General features: G+C 37.3%; 1 protein-coding gene across 5 annotated transcripts in view; it reads left to right on the top strand.

Annotated features, from left to right (window-relative positions):
* The window catches only part of UBN2 (ubinuclein 2), a 49,522-nt gene that overhangs the window by 4,706 nt on the left and 18,356 nt on the right, over positions 1-26,460 (top strand). For 2 of the 5 annotated variants that reach the window (XM_075078805.1, XM_075078824.1), the window contains exons 2-9: positions 432-524; positions 6,039-6,140; positions 17,809-17,946; positions 19,036-19,148; positions 20,038-20,536; positions 24,029-24,099; positions 24,799-24,928; positions 26,218-26,336. In XM_075078805.1, the coding sequence (XP_074934906.1) occupies positions 432-524; positions 6,039-6,140; positions 17,809-17,946; positions 19,036-19,148; positions 20,038-20,536; positions 24,029-24,099; positions 24,799-24,928; positions 26,218-26,336 (1,265 nt within the window). Of the gene's footprint in view, positions 1-431; positions 525-6,038; positions 6,141-9,766; positions 9,816-10,596; positions 10,749-17,808; positions 17,947-19,035; positions 19,149-20,037; positions 20,537-24,028; positions 24,100-24,798; positions 24,929-26,217; positions 26,337-26,460 lie in introns of those variants that run through there. The other 3 variants (XM_075078815.1, XM_075078831.1, XM_075078839.1) reach the window with 3 other exon arrangements.

Genomic DNA, 26,460 nt, shown 5'->3' with positions numbered 1-26,460 from the left:
CCCTGCTGATTATTGTACCGAGTACATCTTCTGTATTGTACCTAGATGGACCACATCATCAGTAAGAGGCACCAGTGGAAGCAGAAGTGAAAAGGAGTTATTTAGGGTTCTTTCTCTTTGAACCTCAAATGGCCATAGTTCTCTCTTATGCTTATACTTTCAGCTGAAGTTGTAATGGAATGCTTGGGAGACTATAAATCTGAGTATTCCTCTTAACTTTTCTGCTTGTGTTCTCATTAGAAGAAAAGTAACTGAATGATAATTGAACAGATCAAACTATTTTTTGGAGAATAAAGTAAGTATTTGGACTCTTAGTATAAATTCTGACCACTTTGTCATGACAGCATTGTTTATTGACATTTAATAGGTTTTTATTAGATGTAGTCTGTGTGTGGCTTATGGAATGAATATTTAACTTCTGTATTTTTCAGAAGAAGTCAGTTCACTCGGAAGATCCATTTAATGATGAACAACGTGAGCGGCATGAAGTAGAAATGCTAGCCAAGAAGTTCGAGGCAAAATATGTGAGTTACCGTACCTGTATTAAAATCTATGAATATTTAATAGTGATAACTTACGATGCTGTAGAGATGTTAACATCAGTTTTTTTCCTGAATAGGGTTTCTACTGTAATGTCAAATGACTTCTGTACATTTCGGAGCTGACTGTCGTCTTATATTTTGTTTAAGCAGCTTGAAGCTGCTACAAGCTTATTAGACAAGTCTACTAAATAGATTTGCTATAGGATGTTATACCTTGTGAAGCTATTTTTGGAAAAGATTCCTATATAAATACAGCTGAGTAATAGATGCAGGTCAATATTCATGACCAGTGCTGGAGGATATAATTTTTTTATGTAATGCTGTTTTGCACTATTGAACAGCTCTTCTGTTTGGGCTAAATACTGATGAATCTTGAAGAATTTCAGACTAGTTTGGAATGCTTCCATAGGAAGTTGTTGTTGAATAATAGGTCATTGCTTGATGAGTTTATCTTGTAGCTGCCAGCTGCTTAAAAATACTCTGCTGACTCCTGCAAGTGTAGCATGACTGACTTGAACCAACACTAGGTAGTAACATAAAGAGGCTTTCACTAGTAAATGAAGGTAGAAATCAGCAAATGTTGACTAAAACCACACCCAGACAGGTCTTCAAGAATTCATATGGGTAGGGTTGGGTGATTAATTCTGAGCTAGCAATCAAAACTCATCATCATGCTTAGGCATGTTGATATTCTCGATTACTAATAGAGCACCTCAATAATAAAAAAGGGAAATGAGCAATCGTTTGTATCTCTTGCTATTGATATACATATTAAAATCTTGTCTGATTTGTTTGGATTTTTTTTCTTGCAAAGGCAGACTTCTCAGAGTGCCAAGTCTATACATTCTGTAGAAATAATTACTATTTCAGGGTACACTAGCTGTGATATGTAACAAAAGAAACCCTTAAAATGAAAAGAATAATTTTCATCTTTTGGAAGGATTGATAGAACCCAGTATACCTAGTGAATTGAGAAGGCAGTTCTGGAATACTGTTTGCTTTTCATTTGAATGATAAATTATTTTTTGAATGTGAGAGAAAAACGCTTCAACTGTACTTTTCTAGAAAACTTATTTCCATAATATAAGTTAAGGATTTTATAATGTCCTGAAATGAGCTGCGGAACTACAGCAGATGAAAGTCGGTTTAGAGTATGTAAAGCAATATACGTAGGAGGGGAGTGCTAGTGGAAGCAGTCTAATTTTACATGTAAATTTATGCATACATCAAAGCTAAACATGTACATTTATGGGCAAAACATTAGACTTATTAGACTTACGAAAACTTGAGTTCGGCGCTTAGTAGTCATAAAAAGGGGCAAATAGATGCTTTTAACTACCAGAAAGCAGTAGGTAACAAAATCTATCACTTTACAGCAGTTTAAATTCATGGTGCACTTGTATCTTGATTACTATTTACACTTCTGATTTCTCACCTTTCTCTCATTCTCTGCCATACCTTATGCCCCTCAGCCCCACAAAATTCCTGGAAGGGGAATGTCTTCTGTATAAAGAACAACCTAATAGGTTAGGGCCACTAAGATAGACGGTGGTGAGGGATTATTAGTTCTTGTGTTAGATACTCCCTGTCCTTTCTCTTTCAATACAAGAACATCGGTCTCTACTTACTAACCACGCTCAGAGGAATTGCATCTCTGTACAATGACCCAGTACAATTGCTCATGTTCTGATGACATCCAGGCATCTTCTGATTCTTGTGGCAAGGTGTTTGCTCCTTAGCTTAAATTAGAACAGGGATCCCATGAAGTAGATAAGCATTCTCTTCTCTTTAAAAGCACTTTAGTGTAAAAGTAATCACTGTTTGTATGAGAAAATAGTAGAGGTTTTTTCAAATTTGTAGGAAGTACTATATCCTTTTTAAACTGATTAGGTATTACTTATCTATATCGATTTAAAATGAAGTAAATATTTTTAATCATAGCATGTGTGGCAGTACTTCTGAAAAATTTGATCCATGAAGAGCAGTCTTCCTTGAAGACTTTTTACTTCTTTTCAGATGAATTCCTGTACTCCAAATCAGTACAGTACTGGATAAGTCTTACAGATACTAAGAAAAAGCCTATGAATAAATATATTATTGTAAAAGAAGATGCATAAAGTTAATGTACCATTTGTTTACTTGATTATTCATAACTTTTTTGCAATTGCTGCGCATTTTAAACACCAGAATAAAAATCTTTTCTGAAAGGTTCCCATTTTCATTTTTTGATTACTGTTATTCTCTAGACAAAATCAAACACTCCGTGTTTAAAAGCATGATATTGAATCTCAGAGGATATTGTACCTAATGTAAGAATTTTTATTGGATCAAAGCAAAGGTCCATCTAATGGATGGTAGCATGGTTCTCTGACACTAGTGGAATCTCATATTTGAAAGTATAACAGAGTAAGTGTGCATTGATATTACTTCACTGCGCTTGTCTAGTTATCTAGCTTAATTTCTCCCAAAGCCAAAGGCTGCGTGTTTGCCCTTTGTATAGCTTTGTCATAAATTTGCCAGATGATTTTGAGTTCACAGAATTTCACATTGTGTTTCATGGCACTGAGTACCATGATGATTGTCGTATGAAAACTTAGTTTGTGTTTAAACCTGATTAGTTCCCTTGGTGTTCTGTAGTTTCTGTATTGTAAGAAACAGTGAAATATTTCCTGTTCTTCTGCATGCTGCATGTGATTCCAATGCTATAATCTAAATTCAGCCTTTTCATTCCCCGGCTGAAGTGCCTTAGCATTCTGTTATTGCACAGAAGCAGTGGGGTTTTTACCTTTAAACATCCTTGTTGGATTACTGTTCCCTTTTTTGTTCTAATTTCTTTTTTTAAATGAAAGGATATTAATGGTAGGATGCCCTGATTTATCAGTGTTGTAATGATGACTTCTGGTTTTGTTCTCTGTTCCTTTTTTCATAAGGCCCAATTCTCTTCTTTTTTGACCACTCTTGATTGTTGAGCAAATGTCATAGAACTGTGTGTAACAACTCCAGTGCTTCCTGAGCAGTATAACAAACTGGGAGCACACTGTATTTTTTCTTGTTTGGGTTGTACTTCCTTTGTGTGGATTACCTTGCTTTTATTGATACTGAATTCAGCTGATGATTTGTCGTACTAAGTTCAGAGCAACTGTAAGGTGTCTCAGTAATTATTCAGTTGTCTTTATTTACTATCCTCAGTAATTTGGCGTCTCCTTCCTCCCCACCCCAAACTGTTAGCCCTGTTTGTTGCTTCTAAAGATGAATGAATACACATTCCTTGGTGATTTCACTGATTACTTTCTTTGCCAAAATGAAATATTTATTCCTACCCTTTCTTTCCTTGCCTTAAACTAGACATTAATTCGTGTGGACCTTCCCTCTTATCCCATGATAGTTTTTTGTCTTTAAAGATCTTTGTACCTTTTTTAAAGCATTTGAAGTACTGCTGCCTTCTACCAAAATTCTCTCCTGCTCTGGAATGTATATTCTTGTGCCTGCTGGTTCTGTTCTTTATGACTTCTGTTAACTTGCCTGATAGAGATAGGGTTTACTGGTTTATAGACTCTGCTGTAGCCCTTGGAAGATTCTTCAGAAATTGGTGTTGTATTTGCCACCTTCTAGTCCTGTTGGGCAAAGTTGTTTAAACCTTAGGCTACATGCCAAAGTTAATTTGTTGAACTCATGTTTGAGTTTTCCAAATACTTGTGTGAGTACTACTTGCAGCCTCAGGAACTAGACATCTTGATTTGCTCTAGTATCATGACGGCTTATGTTCTGGAGCAGAAAGGTTGGAGGCACTCTGTTGGGGAAGGTAAAAAGCTTCAGTGGTATAACTTCCCTGAAGTGCTACATAGTAAACACTGATTCAGACAATCCCTTCAGTTCTTCTGCTGTGGTCTTGCATCCTGAACATCTTGATCATATGGACTTTAAACACACTTCCTTAAACATTACTAGATACAACCAGGCCTGAAGGAATTTTTCTAACTATATGTACAGTGGTTCAGATATCCTTCATATGTCTGAATGCAGGTTACTATTTTAATCCTGCTTTTATTCATTCAGCTATTATGAGACTTTTTTGTTTATTCAAAAACATAGTGCAGACATAGAACAACAGGCAGTCAGAAGGTACAGAGAATTTTTTTAAAAAAAACTTTTAATGCTCATGCACTGAAATCAGCATCATTGCTGCAAAAAGAATTTGGACTCACAAACAAGCATGTTGATGGTTTCTTGGGCTTAGCAAGAGATGTGGTATAGAGATGGATTGCATTACGCATTAGTGAGATCAGTAGAGGTATAGGTTATGTAGCATTCCTCAGACAGCCTGCTGGCGCCTCAGTCAGAATCATAAGAATTGCATGAGTTTTTGGGCTGGAGTTTAAACAGAACTCTTAAGTACTACTTTTTATTTTTCTATTATTTTTGTTTCTTCTGTCATCCAAACTCTTTAAAAAGAAAGTACTGCACGTTTTGGGAACGTGCAGCCATTCAGATGTTTTACAAGGTAGGTGACTGTAGGGGATGATTGGACTGATAGGAAAAGTTAGAAATACTTGGCTTGGAATCTAGCTTGGAAAGCTGAATTAAAAATGGAACTCACTTCTGAGGTTTTTCTCCTAGGACTATTGCATTTATTTATTTAATTATACTTGAGAGATTCCTGTGTGCTCGCAAGAGCACATGCTTTACTCAGTTACAAATTTGAATTCTTGCAAAATACTGTTAAAATGGAGGTGTTCAGATGCTTACACCTCTCATAAAAGAACAGGGATGAAACCTTGAAGCTTACTGTCTCCTGGAGGTAAGCGAGCCCACAGTCTGTGATGCAGCTTTTGGCTTTTAAGTTACTCAAGTAACCATTTCATGTCCAACCCTATCAACTGAGGTGATGGCTCTTGCATTTCAGAAGATTTTATCTTAATATGTTTTTCTTCAGTTATATCCTATGAATACTGTAGCTTCTTGAAAACTCATAGACACTGTATCTGCAAGTACCAGATCAATATATTTCTTTTGACTTAGGTGTCACTTTTCTATAGAAAAGCAATTCATCTTGTGTGGGGAAACACTTCACTGAATGCTAGGCTACCAGTATTTTCCTTTGTAATGACTCTGTAACATACTGAAAAATGTAAACACTTTCTAAATTACCTCAGTCCTTCTATCATTAACAGTCCTATCACTATGTTTTAAAGGCATAGGACAGTGAAACATCTCTAAATAGGAAATGTTAGGAAGATCTTGGTCATGCAGAAGCCAAGTGGGTAGTGAGTACCTTTCAGGGAAGGTTTTGGTGAGGCTGTAGTAAAGCACGTTTGCCAGAACTCATTGCTGTGTGACAGTTTTTTATTAGTCATCTAGACCGTCTTCAAGGAAGCATCCAAGAAAACAAAACTGCCAATTACCCCCATGACCATCCCTCCAATGCCTTATGTTTTGTAGCCTTTAGTACATTGCTCCCCTGTTCCCCAAATAGTCTAATGCTTGCTTTTTTTTCAGGGTGGAAAGCCCCACAAACATCGGAAGGATCGTCTGCAGGACCTAATTGATATAGGTTATGGTTATGATGAAACGGACCCTTTCATTGATAATTCTGAAGCGGTAAGTAAGCCTCCTCAAAGCAGCAAGGAGAAATAAGACAATGCTCTATTCTTTTTTTATAAAGAAGAAAGGTAAGGGAAAATACTTTGTACCTGTGTATAACTGGTATGGATCCAAAGGGCATACTACTTGGGGAATTCAATGAATGATTGTTTTTATAGTCTTATTCAGATGATATTATGCGCTGCAATAATTAAGAAAGCTATTGCTATATCACGTAATGTTCCTGCTTTAGAAAGTAAATTATTTTTATTTGTGCCTTTTGTTTACTGTGGAGTGAAATTACACTGGCTCTGTTCAGTTTCTTGTACTAGCTATATGGATTGTTAGTAGATTACTGGTGTTAGGTTTCCTGCATTAAGTCAGGAAGCTATTCTGCTCTTAAAACCCAATACAAATAGGGTAGTTATATATTCAGTGAATGTTTAGAATCTGAAAATACCGAAACAAACCAGCTTGGTTTAACAGCAGGATATTACAGCTTATTTTGCCTGAAGAGCTTTCAGAAATGAAACCACATCTCAAGATAGAAGAAAAAGGTATTAGTTAAGTGCAGGCAACATCAGGCATATCAGGAGGTTTACAAGAGCACATTTGAAGATATCTTAGAGGTGATATTTGAAATTATGAAAATGAGGAAGAAGCTTGGAAGAGAGAGTGGATGATAAAAGCTTGGAGACCTCCTATAATTCTCCTTTATTAGAAGTCATGAAGAAGTAGGTGTACTGTTTAGTCAAGTAAAAAAAAGAAAAAAATAAAACCAACAAAAAACAGCTGACACTTCAGCCAGCCTTCAATTTCCTCCACTGCTGAGTGACACTGGACAAAGCACTAACAGTCTGCTCTGAAGAGGAGGGGGCTAAAAGTCTGGGAGAGGAAAAATGATGAAAAAGCGTGTGAGAAGACTAAGAAAAGCACAGAAGTGAAGTGCATTGCTTAGCATACATTATGTCAAGCCTCCATTTGAATCTAGTAGTAGAACTGGGAAATCATAAAACTTTGTAAAGAGCTTCTGTGAACACTGAACTGTGAGGTTACTATCATATAGAAGTTGCAGTGAATATTGCTCTTAAGAAATATGTGAGGTGCACACAAGGCGTGCTGCAAGACTGATACCTTCCTGAGCAAAAGTTCAGCTGTTAACCACAGTGGATAGCAAGCTGAGCTCCTCTGTGTGTATTGTTAGTTTTTGAAGTAGGTCTGAAGGCATGTGAACAAGTTGCATGAAAAGTGAGTTAGCTGTAGATGCTTATTGTAGCTTGTATAAATTTGTCCTTGGTCTGGATTAAAATTTTAGTTGAACTTGCCAATATTAAACTGTCCTATCATTATCCTTCAACTTTTGGTTGTGCCGCTGGAACAATATTGGGGCATAAGCCTTGGTATATTGTTTCCAAAGGCCAGATTCTGATCTTCAGCTCAGTAAGAACAGATATGCTTGACTCCTGCTGAGAAACCACTTGATGCTGCTGACAAACCTATAGGCTTACCTGGTTTCTCACTGTTGCTTCAGTTAACCATCCTCAGTTCTGAAATTTTATGATACAGGACCCAAGTTTTATCTTGTTTGGTTTTTTTTTATTGTGACCTGTCACAGATCTGATATGTGATTCAGATAACTTTCAGTACTCATAGTACAGGACTCTATCAAGGATGTTTGTGAGCCTAGCAGGGATGGACACTCACTGGTGTATTAGTACTCCTCATACTTTGCCTCCTTCCAGTGCTATTCTTGTTACCAGCAGCAGATCCATTAGATTTGAAAGAGCATTTACTTCTGATATCTCTTGCCAGACTCCTTGCAAGAACATACAAAAGGCAGTTGTTGGAGGACCAGATGGTTGCATCATGTGGTAGCTGTGGAAACTATTGGGGAGAATGGTGTATTCTCTAAAGATTGCTCTCCTGAACAAATCATTATGCCTGTGTCTGCATTACAAATACAGACTAGTGAGAGGCCATCTCTGTGTTGCTTTTATCCCCATTTCTATATAGAAAAGAAAAAAAAAGCATTGCATGCCACTGTAGTGTAAGTTGTTGCTGCAGAGTTTAAGGGTCCTGTAATGTAGGAGTTAAGTTCAACAAAAGCTCTCATTCCATCTCGGATGCAAGTGGGAAGTGTTTAGAAAGAAAGTCTGTGTACCTGACTTGCTCATCTTCTGTGTGGTCAGCTATTAAATTAGCATGTACCCTGAGAAATGTCAGAGGCAGGCCCAGCCTGGGCTTACTTTCTTTTGGAAGATACTTTCTTACACACAAAAAACTATAATATCCTTGGCACAAACATTTGAAAAATGAGCGTGAGTGCCTCTGGAATTGCCCCAGGATTGGTGTCCTGTTATCTCCTGGTGTATCCCAGAAAAAATAATTGAAATTTTAGTCTTTTTTCTTGTTACAGGTGTGAAAGAAATACTGACCTCTTTGGCACTGAAACAGATTTATTCCATAGCTTTAGAGATTTTCCTTCTAAAAAGAGATTTTGAGGTAATGCCATCAAATATTATTCAAGAAATCAAACCAATTAAACTAAACCCGTTTTTAGCAGGCATTGCAGTGAGTTAATGAATTCTACTTCCTTTGCATCATAGAATCATTCAGGTTTGAAAAGAACTCTAGGATCATCAAGTCCAACCGTCAACCCAACGCTACCATTCTTTAACCGTGCCCTGAAGTGCAATATCTACACGTTTTTTTAATATCTCCAGGGATGGCAACTCAGCCACCTCTCTGGGCAGCCTGTTCCAATGTCTGACCACGCTTTCAGTAAAGACATTTTTCCTAATATCCAATCTAAACTCCCTCTAATGTAACTTAAAGCTGTTTCCTCTTGTCCTGTCACTAATAACTTGGGAACAGAGACCAATACCCACCTCACTACAACCTGTTTTCAGGTAGTTGTAGAGGGCGATAACGTAACATAAATGAATGTGTAACAGAGCATTTGAGTCCTCCAAGGATCCGGGAAGACAATTGTTCTGCTTGTTTTCTTGAGGGCAGGGATCAAGGTCAAGTGCAGGGAATCTGCTAATGGCATGATTCTCAGGTTATGGATTTTAATGGGGCTGGAGTACAGACAGGTACAGGGTGCACTTTTCTGGCGGAAGGTTCTTGGAAAGTGCTGATAGAAGCCATTTTTCCTGTCAGACTTGTCAAAGGGCATTGGTACCTGCCCTGATGAAGTAGGGTAAATTTTGGGCTGCTTAGTAGGCTAGATTGCCATTGTTTACCTTCTGTGAAAATGAAAACCATGCATGAGATTCTTACATATTTGCTTTCATGGTTTATTTACTCTGGAAAAAAATCAGTACTTTCCTACAGCATAGTAAAGACTTCAGCAGCACGGCTGCATTAAGACCATCAAAGTCCTTGTGGCTACCGAACACAGAAAAGTAAGGGGTCCTCCATTCAGTGGACTTGGACGTGAAGCCAACTAAACAAAAATATTGGAGAAAGGTTCTTGGGTACCTGTTACCCAAAGTGACACAGTCAGTTCCTACCTTCTATCTTCAGACTTGTCTCCTCTTACAGGAATAAGTACATAGTTACAAGTTGTTTGCTTGGGTATATCTGGTATATATATGTGGTTCATTTTTTTTACCTTGCTGTCCTCCTTGGAAAATTTTTAGCTCGTCCTGTTTGGAAGAAGTGGCTTTTCCTATCTGAATGCAATCGCAGGTAAGAGGGAAATCCATCCGTCAGTCTATACAGTGGATATTTTTTGGGTTGAGTATTTTGACTGTAGTCAGTGGGTTGGGAACTCTTCATTCCAGAAAAAAACATAAACCAAGACCATCTTAGTATTGTTTCTAATCACTGTGTAGTGGTCAGTCTGATGGAAATACCTTATATTTTCTTATCTTAACAGACATCTGTGGTAGTAATATGCAATATGTTAATAACCTGCAAAGAAAGCTGTCCCTCCTCAGTGTTTGCACTGCTTTGATTTTGAAAATAGGTTTTGCTATAGTGTAAACTGCTCAGAACTACATTCTTTGTGGAATGGTTTTCCTGTAGATTTCTGCTTCCCCTCTGTCCTTCCTGCATGCACACATATGCATACACTTGCATATTAGCCTGGTTTGGCTGAACTACTTGCTCTTGTGATGACCTCTGAATATTTAGTCGCTTGAATACCTTCCTGACAATATAAGTTTTATATAGATAGAGATTTCAGGGGAATACAGTGCTCTCTGTAGTGCTGCTATGTAATATAGAACAGGGATCTGAAATAACACATGGTGCTTAGTAAAAAAGTATGCAATTTTCTTACTCTGAGGTAATAAGACTTGCACATCCAAAACAAAGACCAGCTAGCACCTTCCCGTGTTGAGTAGATGAACGCAGAGGAAGAACCATCCACCTAGAAATCTGCAGTGCAAACTGTCTTATGAAGCAGCCATAGATACCAGGTAGCCACACTGACAGGAACTGAAGCAAAACATAAATGCCAAGAGCAATGGGAAGCATGCAGTTCAGTACTTCGGACACCCAGGGCTGCACATCAATATTCAACCCGGTCAACTATATTTGTGGATCCACGGCAGTCTTCTGAACACTGGTGTAAGCCTACCAATGGTTTCTCATACATGGGAAGCTTTTCCAAAACAGGTACTTAAACTTAAAGGAAAAACTTATTTTTCTTTAGCTACATCCTGCCTCAAGAGCTCGGACCCTCTTAGAAGACAGCCTTTCAAGGATTGTATGTTGATTTTTAGTAATTCTGAACACATTTGTAAAAAAGTTGCTCTTTCTCAATCTGTGTTCCCTAGAATACTTTCTGTAATTTAAGGGCTTAGTCTTTGCAGGAATTCTGTCATGATATACAGTTGCCATACCTCATCTCGTAATCTCCAGGCTTACTAAAGGTGTGATAGATTTAATATCCTCTTCTCTCCCATCCTTGCTTCCACTCAAGAGTTTCTGCTGTTGTGGTCTAAAACTTGAAGCTGATGGGTTGCAAATAAGAGCATCTTGCTCAAGACACTTGGGTATTTGAGATGCTTTTTCCCTGTGAGAATGGTATCTACTTGGGGAACGGCACAGCTCAGTGTGCTGATGGTAATTCTTAACTCTTTTTGTGGGGTTCTGGGCCAGGTGGTGTTTTAGGCCAACTTGACGTTGGTCTTTCATCCTTCAAAGGAGCTTGTTTTATGCATAGCTATGGAGAACACTGTTGCTTGAGAGAGATAAATGTGTCTCAAAAAAAATTAACCCACCAATGCTAGAGGCATATACAGAAAAATGCTACAAAGGATTCATTATTAAACATACTTTCACATTGGATTGAGAGATAAATTTAACATTGCTGCAGTTTCATGTGGAAAAAGCTACCTTGTAGACCTCTATCACAAACCTGATCCACACTGAATACGTGAGGGTGCATTAAAGCTTTTCTTTTTTTGAGATTCACTTACTGTTTCATTGGCTATGGATTTTTATGTTTAGGTTACTGGTCTTGTCTTCCTTGTTCATTGTTACTTTGCCCAGTCTTGGAAGTTGCGTGGTTGGGGAATAGTGCTCACTTAGCTAAGTGCATCATGTCACCTTCAATAAAAGATGTCTTGCATGTTTCCCAGATCTTCAAGGTAGATCTGCCATTTGGCACCTGACATGTTACATGCATTCGAGTGAATACAAGGGCAAATTTCAACTAGGAGATTATTTCTTTGCTTTTTATCCCTTCTCACCCCAAGATAGATAAAGGTGTAAAGTGGAGTACCAACAAATAAAGCAGATGCTGTTCTGCTTAATGCAGAGCAGCCACGTTTAAACTATATACCCGGCAGTCCTCTAGTACAAGAACCATTGTGGCTAGAGGGACAAAGGTTGTTGAATTTGCAGAACAAGTCTGATGTTTGTTAAAGCAACAGTAATGTTCTCTTCCTCCTCCTTCTGCAAAATATCATATCCCTTTTTAGGACGGAATTTCTTAAATAATTTTTTTTTAATCCCATGTTCTGGCCTAGGTTTCAACCAGGTAGTTTAGGAGTGCTCATGTATTTAATAACCTCAGTGGGACAACTGAGAAACGGAAAACTCGGCATCTACATAGGTACTTGAAAAAAACCTGAGACATACCTGGCCTTTGTAGTACCATGGTTTAAATTTGTGTACATCAAGAACGTAGGAGTGAAAAAATAATCATACTAGGTGTAGCAACTTCTTCCTTTTTGCTGAATTTCCTTTTTTGAAGTACACAAAATACTTTTGAAAGTAATCTGAGCTACTAGAGGGGTAGATCATTGCCTGAGATTAACTATTCTTCACAAATAGATTAATTTATTTAAGCAGCACAAAGAACTTAAGTGTCTTCCAAAAAATGTACAAACAATATTATTAGTAGTGTAATATAAAGGGGGGTTTATAACATGCCAAAATAACAGATCTTTGATAAGAGCATTTGTCTTAAGTGTCGTATGTGGTCTGTTCATGTTAAATAAATGGAAAAAGAAAGCATAACTTTTCTACAGAATCTTCTAGTAATTCTGTAACATGAAGCCTGGAGAGGTTAAGTAATTTGTATTTTAATAAAAACACTGAACTATATTTTCAGTGTGGGTCAAAGCTCAATCTCTGAAAGAATTGAGTTGAACAGATACAGGTGGTCATGTATTTTATAACTTTGAAATATTTTCAACGTGGTGAGAATGTAATCTTGTTGCACTAAAGGTCACGTAAGGTAATACCCTGAGACTGGTGACTGGTGGAAGAGTATAAAACATGGTGGTTGTGGTGAGAACAAAACAGGGACAGATAGATATAGATATATAGGTACTTCTCTCAGGGCACTCTGGTAGGCTGATGGATTACAATAACCTGATGACTAAACTAGGATTCTCCTACGAGACTATCTAGGCTTAGTCTAGACTACTCTGAGCCAGGTGTTATATCTTTATTTAATAGTCTGTTGTGCTTTTTTACTTTTGTGCTTTGCCAACTGTCATTTGCCCCAGGATTAAAAAAAAAAACAAACCCAATACAAACAACTTGCATATGCATTGTGGAAAAGGAACCTTCTTTACCATAGGAAAGATAGGAAAACTCTTTTGTGCTAGCTGCTTTATGTTCTCTTGGAATAGAGAAGCCATGTATTGTTTTCACCTAATCTTGTTTGGGATTTCATTGTATATTCTAGTATGCTATTTTTCAGAGAGTTGTGGTTTTTTGTTTGGGAACTTATCCTTACAAGATAGCAAAGCCAAAGAGTGCATTCAGTTCTTTGTGTCTTTAAGAAGCACAGAGATCGATCAACTATATTTGAAAGACCTTGAAGTATGTAGTGAACTGTGTGGGATATTCAGTCCATTTGACAGAAACATATTCATTATATTCAGTATATCCATATTCAGTATAATGTCAGGAGCTTGACCTTATTTGGTGGGCTAAGGATGATCAAAAAATAAACAGCTTTCCCCCCAAGCTGGTTAGAGCCATCTCAAAACTAAACTGAACAAGGAACAGAAATTATCTCAGCTTATCTTTTATCTAAGTAATACTGGTTTCACAACAAATAATGTACAGGCTACATTTCTTAAAACAATTGGTCATGTTTGCAGGAAATCTCATTTCCAGGACTTAACACAGGAGTGTTAAAAAGCCTTTTCACGTGTATATTTGTCCTGGGTTTTGTCCTTTTATAGTATAAGTTGTTCTCTGGAAGGGAGCTGAATGAGGAGGATCATTATCAAAATACCTTAAAACAAGAATAGACAATATAAGATACTGCTATTTGCTGCAGGTGTGGGCTTCAGAACTAATCTGGTATAATCTGTAAGATTTCACTGTTGTTCTTGGTCTAACAATGAAGTTGAAACTGGTTAATTTATTTAAAAACCCCAAAACTTAATTTTTCACACCTAAACATTTAATTAGATTAATGGCACTAGAAGCATAGTAATGTAGCTCAAGGACAATAGTTGAAAATAACGTAATCTGATTTGCTTTTAGATGATCAGACAGTATATCAGTCTTATTTTGTTATCTGCAGAATGATTCCATAATCTTTTGTGGGAGAAATCTGTGTTCACAGGAGTCAGTAGTATACAAAGTCCTGTCTGTAGGTCTGAGAATTCTAACGTTCAACCTTGGAATGTATGAGGCAGAGCAGAGCACTTTAAAGGGCTTAAACTGTTTTCCTTAATAGGATCATTCCTGCAACTTCATATGCAGAAAAAGCTAGTGCAAAGCAAAAGTCTTGAAACCAATCCATCAGAAGCTTTAGAAGTTGCAAGAGCCATGTTCCCTTTAACTGAGAGTCCTGAAGAAACCTTAAGATGAAGGTTAATCTAGCTGTTGCCAATATTTTTATACAATCATATTCAAATTTTCTGGTCAGTTATGGCCCTAGAAAATAATCAGTCTACTTAGAAGGAGCTGGTACTAGGTACATTGTGGTCTGCAGGCCCCAGTTTCAGGTAAGTTAAAAATAAAATGGAACATTGAGTTATAAGTTATACGTTGTTCAGTAGGCTGAGAATAAATCACATTTTGGTGAGGAAAAGTAAACTCTCAAAGGTTAAAGGTAACAGAATATCAAAAAGGTCTTCGGAAGTCTTACTAAATTCATAGTCCTCAACGGAAGCTGTTGAAACCTCCACTGGTGTACGTTACACATCCACATCTTGCTGATCTTGGTTGCCTGCCTACTGTTGTGGGATAGTTTGTTCATCTGTATGTTGAACAAATTCTGCCTTTCTAGTTGCCTTGTTCCTATGGATCTGTGCCACATAGCATGTTGATCATTCTAATAATCTGCTGTTACCCATGGCTTCCTCACTTGTGGACTGTCTTGAATCCTTACTTTTTCTTGTTCTCCAGGGCTTCCTTTACTGCTCTGCAGCCAAGTCTTTACTGTTTCCCCTTACTTGTTCTTCACTTCTAATGATAATGGCCCCAGCTTTGACTGTGTACTTTCTCCTTCAAACTTGGCAACTCCTGTATTCTTCTGTTTTGATCTCGTACTGCCCCAACCTCACCAATTCAGTTCACAACCTGTCAGCTCAAAAGGGAAATGTCTGCTCTGTCTATTAAGCACTGTGGATAGGAATTTATTTTCTTTCCCTTTCATCTTCCTTGTACGTAATGAAGCTGGTTCTGAGAGCTGTGGAAAAACACCAGATTCCTCTGAAATTTTTACCCAGCCTCCACTCTCAAGTTTACTTTGCCTCTACTTTGCCTGATTGTCCTGGTCTCTTAAGATGAATGACAGGTCCACAGCTAAGCCACTTCGCTTTCATTTTGTCCAATTAATAGATTTTCCTGCTTTCTTGCACTGGCCTTTCATATGATCTTAGGGTATTTCATAGATCCTGTCACCACTTTTTCTTTCTTTTTCTGTCTTTCTGTACTGCTTGTTAAGCCTTCCATTCCAGGAAGATAAAAGGTGATGACTCATGGAAATTTCTAACTACTTATTCAGATCAAATCCACATGGGTCTCCAGTTCAGGCTCTTTCATCAGCTTCCTTGTTGAAGTATATGTTCACTGTTTTACTCTTCTGGATAACTCTTCTTCCTGTCTCAATGCTTTTGGTAGCCCAGACTTTTTGGTTCTTAACATTTTATCTTCAGTATGTTTTGCATGGCATGCAGGGGAAATGAAATAAGCTGGTAGCTGACACTACACATTGCACTGTGTGTTTCCTTCATGTAGGTGATCTTACGTCTTCAGTTAATGCTGTGGCAGTTAAAACTGATCACTAGTTTATTCAGCCTGTTGAATTCTTGTCTTAACAGACTTGCAGTGGAAGGCCTGCTAGTTCAAACTTCAAAATAACAAACACATTGTTTCCTTCTCAAGTAGGACTGGAAGGAATACTAATTAAGTTTGCTGATGACAAAACTGGAAGGAGCTGTTGACATTCTCCAGGGCAGAGAGGCCCTGCAGAGAGATCTAGACAAATTAGAGAGCCAGGCAATCACCAACTGTATGAAGTTTAACAAGGGCAAGTGCCAGATCTTGCAGCTGGGGCACAGCAACCCTGGGTGTACATACAGACTGGGGAACGAGAGGCTGGAGAGCAGCTCAAATACTAAGACTGGTAGTTCAAATTTGTAGTAGTTGAGGACAACATTGTCCTTCATGTAGTGATAATGGCATTGTCAAGGCGACCCTCCCTCAGTTCTCTTGCAAACACTTCCATGGCTTGCTTTGATACTTAATGCATTGAGCTAGAATGAGTATTTTCATCCTCCCATCCTTTTTGAGAGTTTGCTGTCAACAAGATATTTCCTAGAGATTAACAGTTTTCTGGTAATACTTGGGAGCGAATGTCATTCTGATGAGTCTGCTGGTCATGAAATAATAGAATTAATATTGTCTTCCAGTATACTTAATATTGACCACTTTCCCTGTGTCTTTGGATGTCAGTATTTTTGAGACACAGCTTTGTAATGCTGACTTGGAAATCCCTTCATAAATACTAAGTGCTTTTTGAATAAAGTATATGAGTTTGAAACCTTTTGTTTTTTTAAAACTGTCTAACAGAGTGAGAATATATCTGACTTTCAATGAAACAAGTCCTGGCATTGTGGTATTTGTATAAGAGGCAATGTCATATTCAACACCTAAAATCAGAAATAAGCGAACAGATACTGTGGCTAAGCCTGTCATGTCTGGGATAGCATTTTTAACAGAAGAAAATTTCAGAGAACTTTAAGTAGGTTTTTGTGCAGGGCGACGTGGTTGGGGTTGGTACTAAATGTGTTGTGTGTTGGAACATCTGAACATGTCAAGTACACTGCAGAGATCGATATTAGTGAAAACTGGCAGTCTTAATGAAACAAAGCATAGAATCTGAGAAGGGTTTTTATGCCTAATTTACAAAAACATCTCTACTATCTTCTGTCCTATTTCCTGGATATAACATCAAATTCTGTAAAATTCTGGTATGGATTGGGCTCTTCTACTGCAATACAGTGATTGTGCAGACTGTCATCTGTTTTGAAAATATGGAAGAAATAGGTTCTGGAAATAACTGTAGCTATCACTTACAGATAACTTAAAGGGCCTGTGGTAAAAGTGTATGACTAACGGAAGGTAATTTGAGCCATACATCATCTAATGAAATTGAAAGGCATTCAACAGAAGTATCAAAGTTAAAATCTGAAATCAATAAGAGCCAGGTGTTTGGTGGTTTCTTTAGGTTTTTTTTGTTTGGTGGGTTCAAGACTTCCTGGCCAAAAAAACCCAGTTAATAATCAAGTGAAGTTGCTCATAGGCAGGTGGTGTATCTTTGTTCATATGGTTTATGTATCTTGAGATCTAAGATCTAGCATAATGTAGCATCCTCTCAGAGACAGAATATTGGGGGAAAAAGAGTTGAAAAAATTGTTTGGTTTGTGTTTGGGTTTTTTTTCTGGAGGGTGGAGGGGTAAGAAAAACCTCTGTGCCCATCCTCATTTCCTTCAGAAAGCAGTACTTTAATGCTGTAATCCTCTCTTCTTTTCCAAGAAAAAGGGTGGTGTTATGAAAGTAGAAAGGTTTTATTCTGTGATAGTCATGTTCTGTGCCTTGGCCAGTAAGTTTGCAATAGCTTTACTATCCTGTTTCTATTCTAGCAAGCTCTATTGTGTACTTGTATATAATCTTTCATGTACAGGGACTGCTAAATGAACTGCATATTCATTTTATTAAGAAATGCTGATAAACTAATCTTTTTCCTGCCCAGTATGATGAATTGGTTCCTGCATCCCTGACAACCAAGTATGGAGGTTTTTATATCAACACTGGTACTCTGCAGTTCCGCCAGGCATCTGACTCAGAGGATGAAGACTTTGCAGAAGACAAAAAGCATAGGCCACCTAAAGTGAGTAATCTTAATTATGCTTTTTATGCAGAACTTATAGCTAGATGGACATCAGCAAATAACTCGGGATGTCCGCAGGCTGTCTGGTCTTGTAAGCCTAACCATCTGTTTAGACAAGCTAACAAGTTTTCTGTCTATCCTGAAGTGACAGATGATTCTGTAATTCTATAGGAATTTTATTTGATGAGATGGAGAACTTAAGTTCTCCAACACTGCTTTTATTATTTTAGATTTGCATGATTTGAAATTGTTCCTAATATTCAGAATAACACTTAAAATATCCGTTAAAATAAACGTGGCACATAATAGCTATATTAAAAAGTATATATATAGTCTTTCCCAAACAGTGTGTTCTTCTATACAATTTGGCAAGTTACGATCAATGTGAACATAATTGTTTGCATATGACATCCACAAGTTCCATACCATTCCAAGAACTTCCTGCTTTCTGATGTCCTTTCCTGCTCTATAACTCTTCATATTTAATATAATTTTAAGGTTCTTGTATTGGATCTGACTGGGATGGAGTTAACTTTTTTCATAGCAGCCCTTATGGTGCTATGATTTGGATTTGTGACTAAAATAGTGTTGATAACACACCAAAGTTCTGTCTGTTCCTGAATAATGTTTACACAGTGTGAGGACTTTCTTTTTTCCTATGATGCCCCAGCAGGTAAGCTAGGGATCAGCAAGAACTTGTGAGGGAAGACAGCTGATCTGAATTGCCCAAAAGGATGTGCCATACTGTGTAACTTCATATTCAGCACTGAAACTGTGGTAGCAGAAAAAGGTGGGGTGATTCAGTCTTCCAAGGTGACCGTTGCTCATAGTGGCTGGCCATCTGTCTGTGTGTGCCTTAAAGTATTCTTCTTGTTGAAAATACTGAATTCAGTAACTGTTTAAAAATGATAAATGACTGAGACTTGTCAGTAATTGTAGTTGGTACTAGGAATCCAGTGGTGCTGTTTGCCTTTACGCACATCTTTCCTGGTTCTGAATTGGAAAGTGTAAGGAAAACTAAATGTTTCCTGCTATAAAAAGTCCTTTAGGGTAGAAGAATCATTGTCCTTTATTTAATCTCCTTTCTAGATAGCAAAGTTAAAAGAAAGTGAAGATCGTGGAATGAAGAAGCGCAAGAGGAAAGATGAAGGGACAGAAAAGGAGAAGAAGCCTCGGAAAATGAAAGTTCCTAAGCAGTTGGGGTACGTTGCTATCTTTAGATGAACCCTTGAATTGTATGTGAGGTTTGGTCTCAAGATTGTGTGTCATAGCAAGATTATCACAGCTGTTTAGAGTATTGTATTTTAAACTACAATTATTAGCTAATAGATTTTGGTTTTGGAATTTCTGTGGATTTGTAGCATAAATAAGTCCTGCAAGCTAATTTTTTTGTCCCCCAAAATTTTGAACAAGGAATAATAAAACAAGGAAAAACAAATTACAGAAAAGAAACTTTGAGTCTATGAATAGCGTTATCCATCACTGTTCTACCCAAGGTCTTATATAGCACTAAGAATTACAACTTCTAATGAAAAATTATTTTCTTCCTTGGTTTCTAATCTGGAAAATACAAACATAGTTAATTATACTACATTTTTCTTATGAACTTTGTGTGTTCTGAGTTCTGAGGCTAGGATGGAAGGACTAAGGTGGTAGGAATTTTAATTGGCTTCTAGAAAACTGTCGTTGAGTGAAAGTTGTCTGATTATGAATATTCAAGTTGGTATTGAAAATTTATTGATAGCATTTTTCATCAAGGTGATGAATTGGTAGAAAATTCTCAGTTTAAGCAGGATATAGATGTTGAACCTCCATGTCAAAATTCTTAGCAATGAAGAGAATTAACAATTGTGCCAATTTCTCCATAATTAGATGGACAAGTCAAAAGTAGATTACCTTTGCCTTAATGTGTACAAAAATTAGAAAAATAATCAGCTGGGGAGCATGAAATCACATGACCAGCAATGGTACAAAGTACTTGCTTCTTCCACCTGATAATTTTAATTGTACTAAACTCCCAGATTTTTGTTACATGTTACTAAGGCCTTAAAAGTCACATACATTCTAATGAAAGATTTCTTTCCTCTACAGAGTAATGGCCTTAAATTCACACAAGTCTGAAAAGAAGAAAAAGAAATTGTATAAAGACTCACTCTCTCTGGCTGCCATGATCCGTAAATTTCAAAAGGAGAAGGAAGCCATGAGGAAGAAGGAATCTAGTCCAAAACCTCCAGTGACTGTTGCAACCTCTACCCCTAGTAAAATTCCTTCCTCCTCTCTCAGTGCAGGAAATGATATCTCTGACTTGAATCTTAGGATCAATGATCCTGTCCTCTCCATTTTTGGTAGCACAAATGAACGTGAGCTCCTCCAAGAAGCTGAAAGTGCCCTGGAGATGCTGGGAGACATTGACTTTGACAAGTTGCTTGATGGCACTTCTGATGGCAGCCCAGTATCTGAGCTGTCAGGAGAAAATGGAAATGTCACTCAGGCAACCTACACCTCTCAGGTCATGACACCCAAGCAGGTGCCTGCCCTCCCAGAAGGTCTGCCTATGCTACTTGAAAAGCGCATTGGAGACCTTCGAACAGTAAGTATGAATTCACTGGTAACAGATTGCATTCAAGAATCTGAGAGAACAAAGAATAATAATTAGGGCCTAAGTGGTCATTCTTGAATGCTGGCTGAAGCTCTAAAAAATGTAGAATTGATCTTAATGTCAATCTTAATGGCTGTATTTATACTCAGATGAAAATGGGCACAGAGGTGATGCAGGTCAATTGTTAAAGCAGTGTTTGTTTCACAGTGGAGACAAGGTTTTCTAAATCTTCTGTGTACAATAACTTGTAATGTTTGTTTGGGTGTTTTCCATAATGGAAATATCAGTGTTAGTTTAACTTGAATTATTAGTTGGTGAAATGGATGGGTGTACTCTTACTTTGGAGGAGGAAACCTGAAATATGACTGCAGCTTATAAATCAATGTCTTGAATTTGTGGCATTGTAACATACATGCTAACTTGCCAGTTAAAAAAAAAAAATAACAATAACAAAAACCACCAAAATCCACCATCCAACTATCAAAAAAAAAAAAAAGCCAACCACAAAACTGAGCATTTTCTTTTGGAAGGTTAGACTGGAGTCCAAACTTGTCAAAAGTATTGATGAAAAGTATTAAATCCACAGGTTACAAACATCCCAATAGTTTATTGAAAGGGATCAGAGCTGTTAAGGTATTATATGCTCCTTCTTTCCGTTGTGGATGTTATCTTAAGTTGAAAATAAACTTGTTGTTTGATTGCCCAGATCCTGGACAATCTTTTGTAAGATTATTTAATCTTAATTTTTATTTATCATTATATTTATTATAATTATATAATATTATAGTATTAATTATATTTATCAATTAATCTTAATTTTATGTAAAAATAAAGCATTTCCTTGTTCAGAATAAAGTGCAGCTTTTCCTTACTCAGAGTAAGTTTTGAAAAAGCAGTTGAAGTTACGACCTTATTGGGAAAAAAATACAGTAGCAGAGCTTTCTTTGCTACAGGTTAGAGTAATGATAGAATATAATGCTTATCTTACCTGTATGTAAATGTCTTAGAGTTCTTGATTATTCTTAAAAGTACCAAGCCTAAATACAGCCAAAGGGTTAATATTTACTGAAGTGAGAGAGATGATTTTGTCTGCCTTTGAGTATTCAGGTTTTGCTATGAATCAACAGCAAGCTTCTAGCAAAACTGCAGAAGAACTAGATTAAGCCAGAAGTCAGGAAGTGTTAGTGGCGTGCCCCAAATTCATGCTGCTTCACTGTATAACAAGCCACACCTAGTTGGAAGAAAGCTTTAATTCATTGGCTCTTGGAAAACTTAACTCTTCTATCTCTGCTTTTGATAATGTCTTCTAGAAGTTTGGTGCTGGCTGAGCAGGGCAAGTCTACCCATACAGCTGGGGAAAAACTACACTGTGACTTCAATTGCAACTTCCTTACCTTCTGCAAATTGCAGTCAACTGACACATTATCAGTGGGGGAAAACATCTTCTAAAAAGCAGGCAAAAAGAAACGGGCCTTGTCAAATACCTACCAGGTTCACAGCTGTAGTGCTCTTTAGCACAAAGCAAGCTAAAAGCTGTAGGAAAAAGAAGACGTTCCATGAATGAAGTATGATATATCTAGATAAAATTTTAGAAAGCCACTGACTAAATACAATAAAAGCTTCCTGACTTCCTTTTGTAGATTAATGTCTTCTAGTTCCCTAAGTGGGCAATTCTGAGCTACCATAACAAGGCAATATTGTATACAAGCAGGAAAGTAATAAAATGGTTTTTTTCCTATTGCAAAGGTAGCTGTCAAGATAATCTGTCTGTGGGGAAAAAAAAACCCCCACAGTTCAGTGATAGCGATGCAGTTTTTGAATCTGCCAATGTTGCTCTCTTCAAAAGCCAGCAATGCTATCCAGTATGATAGTATAATGCTGAAATTGCCTTTTAAGGTCCACCTGGACCAAAATGTCAAAGTGCATATTTCCTTTCACTTTTGTATAAACCAGAAGATGATGATAGTCCTTGTGTTAATTATGCTTGAAGATACTGCATTTAAGACTTGGCATTCTGGTTTCCTATAACTTGTAAACATTTATATCTTTTCTAATTTTTTTAGCAGGGCAAATGCTTCAATATTCTTAAACACATAGTAGCATCCCCTCATCAGCTGAATTTACAGTAGAAAGTAATGAGCAGAATGCAGTCCTTACAGGAACTTCAACTCTGGTATCAATGTTCATGACTGAAGTGGTAAAGCATTCAGGCAATGGGCTACCTTATGGTTTCTCCTGTTTTCCTGTGCAGTGTAGAGTACACAATTCTGGAAAATATTTTTCTTTCAGACTTAAATAGGTCATTTACAAAGAGCAAGAACAGAGAGTATTTCATAGTAATAACGGAATCTTATCAAGTTAACGCTTGCATTTATTTGTAGTTTTTAGTTATGTTGTCACTAATTTGTTTTTAAAAGGCAGAATTAGAAATTTTTAATTTATTTGAATATTCAGCCTCGTAGCACATTGGCTGCCTCTAATGTTTGTCAGTCACTGATGATACCACACGTGCCTACTTTTCTGTATGCATATCCGTCTCTAGCTCCTTTAGATATTCACAGTCTGGTCCCAGTGCCACAATATAAGATGACAATAAGCCTCTAAAAGTGGTGGTTTTTTCTCTTGATTTCTGTAAGTCTGCAGAGTGGATGAACACTAGAGAAAAGACCTTATTGATTTTTTTGTAGAATGGTACAGGGAACTGGCTTTCTTCTACAAGTTGTCATTGTTTGTGAAAATAAGAGTCTAGGTGATAAGAACAAAGATAAAGGATTCTGCTTGGCAATTCCTGCGAGATCAGTAAAAACTTCTAATAAAAGGAAGTATGTATAGGAATATGGCTGTCTCTTTCCCCGCCCCTACCCCCCCACCCCAGACAGACTCAGGAAGAGACCAGACAAAAAGAGAAACAGTCTAAAGATGGGGAGAATGCTGGACAGTACCAGAAAAGAAGGATGAGTTATTTCTGTAGCATAATTCCTTTGTAGAAATTGCAATGAAGGATTGAGATGGATCTAAGAAGGTTGGGAAACTGTAACTGGGTGAGGCATGTGACAGAGAAAAGGAGCCTTTCAGAGACTTGAGAGTAGAAATGTGTTGATGCTTTTGCCTGCTTGACTTGTCAAGCAATGCTCCCCTTTTTAAAGCAAACAGTGGTAGTGGAATGTTGCTGGTGGTGAGATAATAGAACATCTCTACCAATTTTTCTTTGTGGTTATTCAAAATATGAATACATTAATATCAGTGATCCAAACAGATTCTAAAGAGAATGATTGTTTGCCCTAGAGCAAGGGATTTTTGAGTATAATAACAATCCTCATCTTTTTCCAAACAGCTGAGTATAGTTTGGCTTTTTAATTTTTTTCCAAGTAATGCTGTTCTCTGGAAAATAATGTGATACATCTGTAAAAGTAAAGATACAAAGGTTGTTGGGATAAAATGCTCTTACGAACTTTTGGATACTCTTTACTGCTGTATTTTCAGGCCGCCAAGATGTTTGATGAAGAAGGCAGGAAGAAGTTTTTCACACAAGACATGAATAATATTCTTCTGGAGTAAGTGCTTATCTGTACAACCTTCCCTTTTTGGAAATGGGGTGAGAGGAAAAGTACAGAAGAGGAAATATTATTGAGGTTGTTCCAACAAAGCCCTTAAAAGTCAATGAAGGTAGATCAGTCTAAGCTAGTTACTAGCTAAAGAGATTTATATAAAAATACAATTCCTGTCATGACTATCTGTCTGTCTTTATCCAGTGTAAAGTGTTTTGTCAAGTGTCCTTGGCTTCATGTGTTAAATTCAACAAAACTGCCATTATTTCTTCCTGTCCCTCACATTCATAACTCAAAACACCTTCAGCTTTCATGAAGGAAAATGCCAACTCTCTTTACTCTGTAATCCTTCAACTAAGCATTTAACATAGAAGGTTCTATGTTTGTATTTTAAGAAACAAAAAGTAATTTCTAGAAAACTGTAGCAGTCAAAATTGTGTCAAGATTGATGTGCAGTGGCGGGTGTAAATAAAATTTGAGTGACAGTGTTTAAAATGGCTGGAGAAGTATGTATATGATTAGTTTCTTGCCATTAAGACTTCCTCCTTTTGTAAAAACAAGTTTTATCTGAAAATGTCCCAAGCTGCTATTTTTAGTATGCATAGCTAGACTGTTATGCATACAAAGCTTCCTTAGGTTTTTGTTGAGCTGTCATCTTCATCTTGGAATGCCTCACTGGTTGACTCTCTCTTGTTTGTTTGTCAGTATTGAGCTACAGTTACAGGAGATAAATCCTGCCATCCGCAATGGAGTGTACTCTCACCTTGAGGCTTTTGTGCCATGCAATAAGGACACACTGATAAAGCGTCTGAAGAAGTTACACCTCAATGTCCAGGTAATGACAGGGAGATTAGCTCCAGCATGAGTCAGTTATGCAATAGCGAGAGGACAGAATGCAGGAAAGTAGAGCAACAGCCGCTGTCTCCAATAAAGCAAAAGATTTTTGGATCAGCTGCTAGATCAGCTTAAAAGCTTTTTTTCTGCCTACCTGCTAATGTCACTCCTTTAGGAACAAATATTTTAAGTAATTTCAGACCCTTCATTTGAGAATTGAAGTGCTTTCATCTTGAAAGTTTGGTACAGGGTGCATATCAAAGTAGCAGAACTAGAAAGCCACAATAATCATGGTTTTATGACAGGCTAAAAAAGAAATTACTATTGCATTCACTTCGGTGTCAAGGAAAAAGCAAGGCTAGATGGATAAGAGATGACCCAGGGTGTACAGTTTGTGCAAATTTGCCTTTGTGGCTAGGTCTTACAAATACTTTGTGTCATTTGCAGTTGCTTTTCTCTTAAAGCATCTGTTTTCCTATTGAATAAAGTTATCTGTGATCTGAAGTATCCTGGACTAAATCTTGCAGAGGATCTGCATGATCTTAGGATCATGAATGGAGAGATCTCAGAACTTGCTAAGAAGGCAAACAGATTAATATGCTATTTCTAAGCAGTAAGATATAATAGCACATAGTATTCTAGTTCTTCTCAAGAAGCAGTTATGAATAAGAATGTAAAGTCAGAAGATAGAAAGTAAAAGAGAATTTAAAAGATGTAGGGAAGTATATAGTCTATTACTTTAATGTTTGAAGTTCTTAATAATTAGAGACCATTCTAAACACATAGTCCTTACCTTTGAGGTACTAAACTACATATAATAATCTAATACGTATATTTTGTTCATTACCTAGGATGTTTTTCTGCCACAGAGTTTTTGGAGACTTGGTTAATTGGATGCTTATTTGCAAGTGCTGAGATACTTATCGGTCAAGTCATCTTGCTTTTTCCCCTCAGGTTTTCTTCCCTTCCCTATTTTGATTAAAAAGTATTATTTAATGAGATCATGCTATAATGTTTTGAGATATTCTTGATATGCTTCCTTGTGACTGTTTCGTTGTTTCTGGTCTCAAGACTTAGGAATTGTATGAAAAATTTCAAATATGTCCATTTCTATAATGCTGTTTCACCTAACAGGATTCAAGTACCATGTAGGAAACGGCTGTTGCAGTCAATAGTTATTACTGGGAATATTGCCTCAGGAGTGAGCGGGAAATAATTTTTGTGAAACTATCTGAAACATTCTTTACATTGCATCTAATAGGACTGGTTTGGTGTTTTCTCTTGTCACAGGATGACCGCTTGAGAGAACCACTGCAAAAGCTGAAACTGGCTGTCAGTAACGTCATGCCTGAACAGTTATGCAAGTACCAAGAGGACTGTCAGGCCCGCAATCAAGCCAAGAATGCCAAGTAGGTATTGCTGGAGTCTGTGCATGCCCATTCTAGAGTCCGGCTGGAAATTTCCCTCCATGTTGTTCATTCCCTGAGCTTAGCAAAGTACTCAGCTCCAGTTTACAGGTGTCTAAGTTTTGAA

The sequence above is a fragment of the Phalacrocorax aristotelis genome, chromosome 1, assembly GCF_949628215.1.
Source record: "Phalacrocorax aristotelis chromosome 1, bGulAri2.1, whole genome shotgun sequence".
In the NCBI taxonomy this organism is placed as follows: Eukaryota; Metazoa; Chordata; class Aves; order Suliformes; family Phalacrocoracidae; genus Phalacrocorax; species Phalacrocorax aristotelis.
Note: the sequence above shows the minus strand (reverse complement) of the source record. Positions and strands in the feature narration are given on the sequence as shown.